General features: G+C 34.6%; 1 protein-coding gene across 2 annotated transcripts; it reads left to right on the top strand.

Annotated features, from left to right (window-relative positions):
• The first annotated feature begins 1,622 nt into the window (after window positions 1-1,622).
• LOC133860092 (alpha-mannosidase At3g26720-like) lies at window positions 1,623-12,508 on the top strand. Of its 2 annotated transcripts, none has more exons than XM_062295745.1 (29): window positions 1,623-2,058; window positions 2,188-2,271; window positions 2,416-2,504; window positions 2,700-2,874; window positions 3,014-3,133; window positions 3,267-3,350; window positions 3,446-3,517; window positions 3,813-3,926; window positions 4,086-4,186; window positions 4,297-4,390; window positions 4,494-4,661; window positions 4,759-4,848; window positions 5,074-5,139; window positions 5,246-5,302; window positions 5,967-6,186; window positions 6,309-6,448; window positions 6,698-6,766; window positions 6,928-6,987; window positions 7,663-7,734; window positions 8,740-8,787; window positions 8,941-9,060; window positions 9,365-9,430; window positions 10,093-10,205; window positions 10,328-10,412; window positions 10,812-10,922; window positions 10,998-11,093; window positions 11,197-11,244; window positions 11,972-12,040; window positions 12,125-12,508. In XM_062295745.1, exons 1-29 carry the CDS (start codon window positions 1,831-1,833, stop codon window positions 12,338-12,340), a joined length of 3,075 nt encoding a protein of 1,024 aa, XP_062151729.1. In that variant the 5' UTR covers window positions 1,623-1,830; the 3' UTR covers window positions 12,341-12,508. The 2 variants fall into 2 exon arrangements, with proteins under 2 accessions (XP_062151729.1, XP_062151728.1); XM_062295744.1 differs by having other exon boundaries at window positions 9,365-9,439.
• Window positions 12,509-12,614: the final 106 nt, after the last annotated feature.

Here is a 12,614-nt window from a genome sequence, read left to right as displayed (position 1 = left end):
CTTTTAAGATTGATGCTTTTCTTGTTTAGGTGTTACCGAGTATTTAGGCCCACCGGAAAGCCCATTATATTGGGCTGATGGGCCGTTGTTGTACACCGATATGTCGTTCTATCATCTATGGAAACCATGCTCAAATGATTACGTCAAACCTAAAGAATAATTTTGTACATTATCTTATCACGGAAGCAATCTTATCTTATTATCAAGAACATGAGTGTTCGAATATAATATTTTTATAATTGATACTACAACCTTTATTATAAAGTTATTTACAGACTTACGCGATAATTTATAATTAATAAAATAATTAGGTTAAATTAACAAATTAATTTTTTTGCTTGATTATTTATGGATTATTAGTTGTAAATGATTTTATAATAAAAATTGTAGTATTTCTTAAACCACTTTTAATATTTAAAGAGAGTATGTAAATTGCTCTGTCTTCATGTACATCCCCAGCTCTGAAATTTATAGGAGATAAAAGTCAAAAAAAAAAAAAAAAAAAAAAAACCAGATAAACAACATAAAATTATGCTTTTCTGGGCAATCTAACACAAAATCAGTAAAACTTACTTTTCTTGAAAATAACTACATGTTAAGATAACGATTCTTTCCCTTTTTTTTTTTTTTTTTAGTGTAACAATGGAGAAATGATTGTTGTATAATTTTTAACATAACTTTTGTACAATTTTAATAATTTTTTTTTTTTTTTTCAAATTAACCATTAGATCTGTTTCCTACATATAGGTTCTAAATATCCAATGGTTGATCTTAAAAATAAAAATGTTAGAGTTATACAAAAATTGTACGAAAGTTGTAAACTTATCATATCTCGTAATGAAAATGCGATTTAAATTTTATTTTTATTACATCTAACGGTATTTTAAACTTAAAGCGAAATGTTAGGGGACTAAATATTTTACTAAGAGATGTGTACTAAGATGATGTGGAGCTTATTCATTAAAGATGATGAAAACAATTAATAAAAATAAATGCTACAAGTACCAATGAATATCCCCTTAAACTACTATTCAATTGTCAATGTTCCTCTCAAATTACCAATTGTATCATTGTCTCCCTCAAACTACCAAAACATGTCAATGACCCCTTAAGACCAACAAAAAAAAAACAAAAATGGCCATAAATTTTTTTTCAATAAGACAAAAATGTCCTTATAAATTTGAAAAAAAAAATTAAAACTAAAAAATTAAAATAAGAACTAAAAATAATTAAGGAAAAAAAGGGGAAAAAAAACTGAAAATTTTTAAAAAGAAAAAAGAAAAAAAAAAGAAAAAGAAAAAAGAAAAACCCATTTTTTATTTTAGATTTTTTTTGTATCTTTTTATTATTATAGATTTTTTAAAATAATTCTTTTAGTTTTTTTTTTAAAATATTTTAATAACTTTACAAATGATATTTTTGTCATTAAGAAGAGACATTGATATTTTTCAGTAGTTTAGAAAGAAAGATCGATACAATTAATAATTTAAAAAGAACATTAATAATAAAATAATAGTTCAAGAAAAATATGTGTACTTTTTAAATTTTAGAATGACTTAAAAAAGACATAAACTTCCTTTAAGATATAGTTTTGTTACGCTATTAAAGATAAGGAACTAAACCAATTTCTGACTTTTGCGTGATTAAGGTTGTGTTCCTTGTGAAGGTGGTCTGGTTAGAAGGCTCGTCCAGTGTCATCTTCCGGACAACCGTCGTTTTCGTTGTCACGTACAAAAGGAAGAAAAAAGTGATGCTCAAAATCTCAATGCCCAGTTTAACGGCTCTTCAAAGTAAAGAAAACTCGAACCTTTCTTGTTCAGAAATTTCCTGATGTCCCGAGCATTACCAAGCTCCAGAGCGATGGCGATCGTCATGTTCCTTGCCATCATTTCTTGGGCGGCAATCTTGTCATCGGAGTCCAAGTACATAGCTTACAACACCACCCAGAGAATCGTCCCCGAAAAAATCAACGTCCACTTGGTCCCTCACTCTCACGACGACGTGGGTTGGCTTAAGACCGTCGATCAGTACTATGTTGGCGCTAACAACTCCATTCGAGTACACTACTGCTACTACTCCTTTCCCAATTCACACTCCAATTCAATTTTTCCTTTGTCTAATTGTTTTGATCCATTTTTAAGTCTTTGTATTAGCTAAAAGAAATTAATTTTGGGGTTGGCGGAGTAGGGGGCGTGTGTACAGAACGTGTTGGACTCTGTAATTTCGGCTTTGTTGGATGATAAGAATCGGAAATTCATTTATGTGGAGATGGTATAATTCTCTTCTCTTCTTTTCTTTTTTCTTTTTTTAATTGTTTTTGTTTTGCTTTTGAGTTTGTAGCAAAGGTAGGGATTTTACAGTGCATGTGAAGGATTGGGGTTTATTGGGGTTTACTGGTGTTTAAAAACTTTTCAGGCGTTCTTCCTGAGATGGTGGAGACAGCAAAGCGAGGCTATGAAGGTCAAAGTCATGGAGCTTGTCAACTCTGGTCAGCTTGAGTTCATGTATGATTTTCATTAACTAATTGATATGCCAGTGCTTTGCTTTATGAGTTGTAGTTTTATCATATATGAGAACGTGAAATTGTTGCGTAATTTGATGTAGAAGTTTGTGATTATGTTGTTTCTCATATGATATATTTATAATTATTATTATTATTTTTTTTCCTTTTTTGGTTTATTGGGTTCTTGATTTTGAAGAAATGGGGCTATGTGCATGCATGACGAAGCTACTCCACATTACATTGACTTGATTGATCAGACCACTCTAGGGCATCAATTTATCAAAGCCGAATTTGGTAAAGTTCCTAGAATTGGTTGGCAGATCGATCCCTTTGGGCATTCTGCTGTGCAAGCTTACTTACTTGGTGCAGAGGTATGCATTTGCCCGTTGCAATCTGATAGCAGCTATGTATATAAAGCATCATAGAATTGAATCAAGGGCATAGTCATGTGGCTTGTTTTTATTATATTGTGGGCATTATCTTTCTTATGTGCGTGTATTTCTGTTGCAGTTAGGATTTGATTCTCTCTTTTTTGCTCGAATTGATTACCAAGATAGAGCTAAGCGACTAAACGAAAAGAGTCTCGAGATTATTTGGCAGGGTTCTAAGTCCCTAGGTTCATCTTCACAGGTTAGGGACATGATGTAATATTCGTTTGGCCATTCACATTGTTTGACATGAGAATTTTCTGCTTGTTTTGTGCACTCTGCTTTGATGATATTTCATACATTCTTTTGACTGCTGTTGCAAATTACATATGCAGATATTCACTGGGATATTCCCCAGGCATTATGACCCTCCTGATGGTTTCACATTTGAGATAAACGATGTTTCCCCTCCAATCCAGGTTTTTTTTTTTTTTTTGGTTATTGTAAAAGATACTTCTGATGCCCCTGAATTTTCGCTCTGGAACTCCTATTGACATGATATTTTTGATTGAAGGATGACACTCTACTGTTTGACTATAATGTTCAAGAGCGAGTCAATGACTTTGTCGCCGCTGCTTTAGCACAGGTAAAACATAGGAATGATGACCTCATTAATATTCATGTTCCTTCTGCTTTGAATATTTTTTTTTTCTGTCTGCACCCATGAGCCCCCCCTGAAGAGTAGATTGAACGTGATTTCCAGGTTCCATTTCTTGAAGCAATGAAAATTTGCAGTTAGTATCAATGTTAGTATGAATGTTATTGTGCTATCTCAAGTTCAGGAAGTGATTGAACTTAAAATGCTTCTCCAACTGTACATGAAAGAAGTCCCTCTTTCCCCCTGAAAATTTTGTGGACTTATTTTTTCTTTTTCTTCCTAGGCTAATGTAACCAGGACAAATCATATCATGTGGACCATGGGGACTGATTTTCGCTATCAATATGCGAATTCGTGGTTCAGGCAGATGGACAAATTCATTCATTATGTCAATGAGGTACTCCATTTTTATAAGCCTTCTTGAAGATGACTATACTAAGAACATGGATGTGCGTTTTTCATTCTATTAATGGCTTTATAGGTTTATTTCATTTCCATTACTGTTTTAGACCTTGGGTTCTAAAGTTATTAAAAAGTTCTTTTGGAACAACCTCAGGATGGGCGTGTCAATGCATTGTATTCAACCCCGTCCATATACACTGATGCAAAATATGCAGCAAATGAAAATTGGCCTCGCAAGACTGAAGATTTCTTCCCGTGAGTTTGACATCATAATTTTGGCACCATGCTCATCTTCTTCTTTTTTCTTTCTATTATTATTATTATAGTTGCTGAACTATGCATTTAAAAATATAAACCATATTCAGGTATGCAGATCATCCAAATGCCTATTGGACTGGTTACTTTACAAGTAGGCCAGCCTTTAAAGGTTATGTCAGGATGATGAGTGGTTACTATCTGGTAAGATCTTTGTCCTTTTTCCTTCACATAAGTGATCCTGTTATGTCCTGGTAGGCTCTCTTGGTAGTTCTAAACATGTAAAGCCTTTCTTGTTCTACGATAGGCAGCAAGGCAATTGGAGTTCTTCAAAGGCAGGAGTAGTTCCGGGCCTAATACTGATGCACTAGCTGATGCTTTGGCACTGGCTCAACATCATGATGCAGTTAGTGGTACAGAAAGACAGCATGTTGCTGCTGATTATGCAAAACGATTGTATATGGGCTACACAGAGGTGCATCTTAGTTTGACACCCAACAATATAATATGATTGTTTACATTGGAAAGTTTTATCTGAAAGTCTAATGCTGTCCAGTTATTGTTCTCTGCAGGCTGAGAAGTTGGTTTCCTCTTCACTTGCTTTCTTGGCAGACTCGAGATCAAGTGCTAGACAGGGGAATCCGACCACAAATATTCAGCAGGCAATATACTATTAGACTGTTTTTGTTCCTTACTCCAAAGTTTGTATAGCTTGTGGACTCTGTTTTATGTTACAGCAGAAGAATCGTGTTATAGATTATTCTTTTTATTGAGATTTTTGTATGTCGTAAAACTCTGTAGTCAAGAACCGTTTCTTAATTGTTAATCATATTAGAGTTAAATATTCTGCTGATTCCTGTCACTTGGAAATTTTTGCTCTGTGGCAGTGTCCTCTTCTTAATATAAGTTTCTGTCCCCCATCAGAAGCAGTATTGTCAGATGGGAAAAGCTTGGTAAGGGTATCATTTTATTTTAAATTTTTTTACTTTCTCTTGCATCGAAGATTATAACTAGATCTTGCGTACTGATATATCGTCTTGTGTTCTATCTCCACTGTAGGTTGTTGTTGTTTATAATTCCTTGGGATGGAGGAGGGAGGAAGTGATACGAATTCCTGTGAGCGCTTATTTTCTTTAGGCTTTCTTATGTAATCGAATTTTGTTCCCATCAATGCTTCAAAGCCAGCACTTATTATCAAGCTCCACAATTTTTATCACCGTGTTCAGATTTTTCTTCATCCTTTGTTTATCTAATGGTGATTATATACATGCCAAGTTGCTTTTTTTGAGCTTAATGATTACTTACTCATTCTGATTTCTGCATCTTATTGATATTGTTCATTGCTCCCTGCCACTTAAAGCACCCCAAATAGCATTGCTTCTATAATGAGTCAGCAAAGTTTTTGATGTGACATTATGATAACTTGCAGATGACATTAAGTCCAATTTTTGTTTCAGTAATTATGCTATTATTTTATATGACAACCCAGAAATCAAGCTCAGATTTTCTATATGTGCTCAATTGTGAGACACATGTAAGCACTCACTCATGCACTTGCTCACATGTGCCCACAGCTCCTCCACATGAGCAAAGATAATTCTTTTTTCTTTTCTAAAAGGAATTGTTATGTAGAAGCTCTTATCCTTTTGTAAGGGTTAGAATTTACTTAATACTGAATAGCAATCATTCTCTCAGGAAAAAAAAAATGGCGGTCTTTCAAATCTAAAAGATTTGAAGTTTACTCATATTATAGCTGACTGCAAAATTGAACTTGCGACAGGTTTCTTCTGAGAAGGTTTTTGTTCAGGATTCTGATGGGAGGGAAATTGAATCTCAGCTTCTACCTTTATCAAATGCCACTTTGAGCATAAGAAATTACTATGTCAAAGCATATATAGGTAAATCCCCCAATGGAGCACTGAAGTATTGGCTTGCTTTTCCAGCGTCTGTACCACCTCTTGGTTTCAGCACTTATATTGTCTCAATTGCGAAACAGACAGGTTAGTTATATCTTTTCATTTCTACTATCTGTTCCTAAAAAAGTAGGACCACTTAGGAAACTGCTGTTTCTGGTTACTGACATACAATATTATGTTCCATCCTCCCACTTACTGAAATAAAGGTCCTAGTTCCACCATCTCAATGGTATACAAATCAGACGGAAGCACAAATAATACCATAGAAGTTGGGCAAGGCAGTTTGAAGCTACTTTATTCTGCAGATGAAGGAAAACTTACAAATTATGTTAATAGCAGAAATATGGTATGCTCTGTTGTGGATGATTTAGTTTCATAGTGCTCTAATCTATTCTGTTGATGTGACTTTCTCTTCACCCTGGCATACATTGCATCCCAATTTGCTTTCAAGACTATGATTAAGAAATTAAACATGGTTATTATAGTTTAGTTTATCTTGCAATCATAGGTTGAGATTCCTTGTCTTTTTCTCTATATGTTCTTGAATGACTAATGTAATGCTTTCTTCTTCTTCTTTTTGTGTGTAATTCTGAAGGTTTCAGCTTTTGCTGAGCAATCATACAGTTATTATTCTGGAAATGATGGAACTGATGAAGATCCTCAGGTAGTCAAATCTTTGTGTACATCAAAGTTTAAATATGTCTTGTAAAACATCACTACTCCACTGTTATTATATTGCTTGCATTAAATTTCTGTTTGCTTCAAATGTAGAGAAAGAAATTGTAAGATTTATCACCATTGTTATATTTTTGCCTGTTGTTGAAGGCTTCTGGAGCATATGTCTTTCGTCCAAATGTTACATTTCCGATCAAATCTGAACACCTGGTAATCATGTTCTTTTAATACCCTCCAAATGCTGTATTGATTAATAAAGGGAAAAATCCATATATCCCCCTTAAACTACCTCCCAATTGACAATGTCCCCTCCAAACTACCAAAATATTGTCAATGCCTCCACCCCCCAAAAGCCAGCAAAAAGACAAAAATGACTTTTACAAATTTTTCAATAAAATAAAAATACCCTTATAAATTCAAAAAAAGAAAAAAGAAAATAATAATTTTTTTTTATAAAAAAACTAAAAATTTTATTTTAAAAAAAGAAAACAATTTTTTTTTTTTAATTTCTTTATAAAAACACAAATTTAATTTTTTAAAAAATAAGAAAAAAAAACGAAAACTTTTTAATTTTTCTTTTAATTTTTAAATGTGGCCACCCTTGGTTTTTATGTATTTATTTTTTAATTTTTAGTTTTAGTTTTAGTTTTAGTTTTTTTTAAAATAAATTATTATTATTATTATTTTATTTTATTAAGGGTATTTTTATCATTGGGGTGAACATTGACAATTTTTAGTAATTTGGAAAGGACATTGTCAATTGGGTGGTAGTTTGAGGGGGGTATGTAAACTTCACCCATGAATAAAAAATATCTATGACTATAAATCTATTGTTTATGAAAAATCAAGTGCTTAAATTCAAGTCAATATGTATGTTTGTTCCAGGTTCCTTTAACTGTTATTCGGGGCCCAGTACTAGATGAAGTACACCAACAACTCAACCCATGGATATCTCAGGTTGTTTACTTGTCAAAAGGACGCCCACGCTCACACACACACAATGCACCAACTTTTGTCATGAACATTTCTATTTCTGCTGCAGAAGTATATATTGCATTGGTTTGACTTTGTCTTCCAATGAAATGATATTGAAAAATATTTTTTTTGATCTAAAATAACTTTCTGAAGGCATATATCAATAGGTTGGTGATGGTGTCAAAGGCATGAAGATGCAGCTGCATTTCTTTTATGTTATAGTGATCAAGTCTAGAGTGAGACATGAAAACACATGTTTTGAAGGTGTTCTTGCAGTAGTACATCTGTTTGTAGAAATAGTAGATTGAAGATGGACATGGATGGAATTGGCATTTTCCTAGTTTGTGGTGGATGGTACTAACAGATGTAGCAGGCCTTGGTTGATGGTTGACATGGATTGGGTTGGTAGCGTACGGACTTTTTGTTTCGTATGTTTCTTTGGGCTGGCTGGCAAGTGTTTGAGAAGTCCGCTCTGAGCTGGCTCAGGCTTACTTCTATGGAGTCTGCCTTTAATTGATTGAATTTCAGGTGGGGTCACTGGTGAGTCTAGTTCGTTATGAGAGGCTGACAGTTGCTGTCTCAGGATAGCCACCGTTGAGAATGCTGCATGTGGGCATTGCTGATGAAAAAGTATACATAGATGGTGCTTTCACGAGTGAATTTTTGGCTATTATGTCTAGTAATTTCTGTGGGAATTATGGGTATGTGACATATGAAATAAGTAAGTGGTTCGATTAGTCTTATGAGGATCCTTTCTTAGGTTTATCAGTGCAGCTTCATTAAATAGATAACTTAAAAGATGGTGCATTGGAGGAGAAAGCAATGAGATCCGACAGTTCTATTAGATCCTGATGCAGTTATATTCTACTTTCTTACTTATTTTAGAACAATAACTCTATGCAGAATAAGAATCTGTTTTTTTTTTTTTTTCCACCCACGAATTTTTTGCCTTCTACTTCCATAATATGGTGCCGCTTGTATGCGCAGATTACCAGAGTATTCAAGGGAAAGGAGCATGCTGAAGTTGAGTTTAGTGTAAGTTAACACCTCTTGTAAATTGATTTTTTTTTGGGATTTTTTTTTCCCTTCCTTCTTGTGGTTATTAGATGCTTGATGCTTGAAGTTGAGTTTAGTGTAAGTTAATCACTTTGATGCTTGATATGTTTATTTTATGTGCATGAACTGTAGATTGGTCCTATACCTGCGGATGATGGCATTGGGAAAGAAATCACAACTCAAATTAGAACAACATTGAAGACCAATAAGACATTCTACACAGATTCTAATGGACGTGATTTCATCAAACGTGTATGTCAATACTTGATACCCGCTGTTTCTATGATTTGTTCCATTCCTGTAAGATTTAGTTGCGATAGTGATAATTGGAATGCTGTGAAAGTTTTAAAATGTTACTCGTACCTTCTACATCTTACAATCAACAGTTATTGTCTTCTTCTTCTTTTTTGTTTTTTGCTTAAGCTCTTTATGACTATTATTAAGGATTAAAATTTCAATGGTGATATTTGGATGAGACACATACAGGATAAGATTGATTAAAAAAATTGTAACTAGGGGATTAATTAACCTGATACTTCTTCTAATTCATATGCAGGTTCGAGATTTCAGGACAGACTGGGACCTGCAAGTGAAACAACCAGTTGCTGGAAATTATTACCCTGTATATTTAGTTCTGCATCTTATTCCTTGGATGATATAGAATGTTAGACATATATCAATATATGTGCATTTTTATATTCACATTCCAGCTTGTTTCACCCTCATTTCCTATCTTATGTTGACATTCTCGTTCATTCTCCAAAATAAACAAGTCTTTCAGGACATCTTCACTCCAATTTTTTTCTCCCTTTTCTTGGACAAAAAAGGAACAGTTCTTAAGCAAGTGGTTGCTTAAGTTAAATCTTTTAGTTTCTTCTTTAGGAAAAAAAATGCTTTTTGAAATTTGATGTTTTAATGGAAAGAAGTATCCATTGCAGTTTTGCCTCCCAGATATTCAAGGGCTGTCTTGGAAGCCCCAAAAGCAAATCAGCTACCAGTTTTGAGTTCAATGTGGCATATTAAAGCTGTTAAGTTATGATTTGGTTCACCTTCTCCCTAAAAAAAGGCATTATTTGGAAACTAAAAGCAAACCAACTTCTAGCAGGTTTGCTTGCTGCCTTTCTAAGGAATACTGGATTTAAATGGACTAAGCCTCTTTTTAAAGTGTGCGAAGAGATCTTTCTATAAATTTATCTTCCATCTGATTGATTTGTTCATTTTATACTTTAATAGTTATTTTGCGTAACAAATTTTTCTCCTTTTACCCTTCTCCATCACTTCCAGATCAATCTTGGAATTTATGTGCAAGATAGCAACACGGAACTGTCAGTATTAGTGGACCGCTCAGTGGGAGGAACCAGCTTAGTGGATGGTCAAATAGAGCTGATGCTCCATAGGTTTCTTATATCCCTCACTGCTTTCTATGATAATCGTACTTTTATTTTATAGTTACCAATTTCACTTGTATAATGGATTTCTTGGATTGCCATGATCCCTAATATGCCTCTCTGTTTCATAGGAGGTTACTTCATGATGATTCAAGAGGTGTTGGTGAGGCATTAAATGAAACAGTTTGTGTCCTAGATAAATGTGAAGGTTTAACTGTAAGCATACTTACCATTTACTTACAAGCACGAGTGATGGTCTATCATCAATATTTTTCCACCTGATAATGTGGTCAATTTTCAAATCTCCAAGAAGGATCTCTACTATTCATAGTTTTTGGCTTCAGGCTGTCATTAGGAGCCATTGCCTTCCAGGCTTTACCTAATCAAAGCTATTCTTCTTTCTTTCTAATGGTTTCTTATTCAGTTAATACATGGCCTGTTAGCTAATAGACCATCAGATTATGGTTACTGTTCTGTCACAATAAACTATAACATTGTTTAAAGATGGTGTGATTGAAATTAAGATGAAACCAGTTATGTGAACCCCCCGCCCCCCACTCTCTCTCTCTCTCTCTCTCTCCTGTCACCTCTTACTTATCTATGGCCGTGTCGCAGATCCAAGGGAAATTTTACCTCAGAATTGATCAAGTAGGAGAAGGTGCCAAGTGGCGTCGCACGGTTGGCCAGGAGATATATTCTCCACTTCTCTTGGCCTTCACAGAGCAGGTGAAAGAGAAATCATGACTTTGACTTGGTGCCATAGGGCCACAATGCTTAGGTGACCAGATTTCCTTTTTGTAGGATGGAAATAATTGGATAAGTTCCCATGTACCTACTTTCTCAGCGATTGATCCTTCCTATGCTTTACCAAACAACATTGCTGTGATAACCCTCCAGGTAATGGGCAAATTCCTTAATGAACCATTTCTTGACAGTTGGCTTCTGATGATGTTAAGAAGAATGAGATGATCATAAATATCTTCATTTCTTAATATTTCAGGAACTTGAAAATGGAAAAGTACTTCTTCGATTGGCTCACTTGTATGAGGTGTGTCTATCTGCTTATATAACTGAAACTGGTGGCTCTTTTTGAGTAGATACCATCTTAAAATATCTTCTGGGATAAGCATTTGAAGGACAAATTTGAGAAAATTTGTTTGGTATTTAGGTTGCTGTATTACATTGCTCTTCATGTAGGTTCTTTCTTTTGTGGAGTTACAACATACTTTCTCAATCTAACCATGATTGGATGTCAGTTTCTTTTTCTCCAACTTTATTGCTTCCACATGCATATTCGACTTTATACACTAGTCGATGTGGCTGGAGGTGCATGTATCTGCTATCTTCTGGTTTATCTTGTCATCATGGTCAGAAATTTTCATCTCGTACCCAACCTCGTTCGTTAAGTTTCTTTGTAATTTAATTTTGAGGAATCTTGAATTGGATATCACTGAACGTGGAGGTAGTGCCTTGCAATGTACTATAATCAAACCAAAGTTCTAATCTTAATAACTAAATTCTACATCCTGACATTCCAACATGTGACTCACTGCCCGAACTTTTAGCCCCATGGATCAGTTGCTTCTGAACCAAGTCCTGCAAAATGAAATCCCTGGCACTGTTTCTACTGTTTTATGCACCAACTTGAATATCATCTGAGGCTATTGTGTTTCTTACATGTGACTGATTAATAGTCAGCATTACGCTTCACATGTACATCCATGCATATATATATTCTAAGCACGTGACTTGGTGGGTTTTTGGTGTATGCAAAGATTGGAGAGGACAAGGACTATTCAGTCATGGCAAGTGTGGAGTTGAAGAAGCTGTTTCCAAACAAGAAGGTAAGAACAATAGGTGCTTTACTAAACTGGTGTTGTCATTGACAAACATGTTGTGATTTTTATGTTCTTCTTTATTCTTTTCAGATTAGTAAAGTGACAGAGATGAGTTTGTCTGCTAATCAAGAACGAGCTGAGATGGAGAAGAAAAGGTTGACCTGGAAAGTAGAAGGCCCTGCTGAAGAACCGAAGGTGGTGAGAGGAGGGCCTGTTGACCCTGCAAAGCTAGTGGTGGAACTTGCCCCTATGGAAATCCGCTCTTTCTTTATTAACTTTGATTACCTCCAAATGTTTGTTTCCTGAAAGAGAAGCTTGGGCCTATGTTAGTATACACGCAGAAGAGAGTTGCATCAGATTATCTAATCTCAACTGTTTTCTCGTAGTGTACCTGAAAATGTATTTTATATTTTGTTGTTTAACTCATTATCGGGTAAAATTTGCAATGGAAAATAAACCTAGGTTGCAATGTCACCATATTCCCTTTTTATCTAATGGTACAATAACCATTACAGTTGCACAGTTAGAGCGCTAAGCACAATTAATAATATAGCACTTACATGACTAAAGTAAATCTTTC

Source organism: Alnus glutinosa, chromosome 2, assembly GCF_958979055.1.
Source record: "Alnus glutinosa chromosome 2, dhAlnGlut1.1, whole genome shotgun sequence".
NCBI classification, from domain to species: Eukaryota; Viridiplantae; Streptophyta; class Magnoliopsida; order Fagales; family Betulaceae; genus Alnus; species Alnus glutinosa.
Note: the sequence above shows the minus strand (reverse complement) of the source record. Positions and strands in the feature narration are given on the sequence as shown.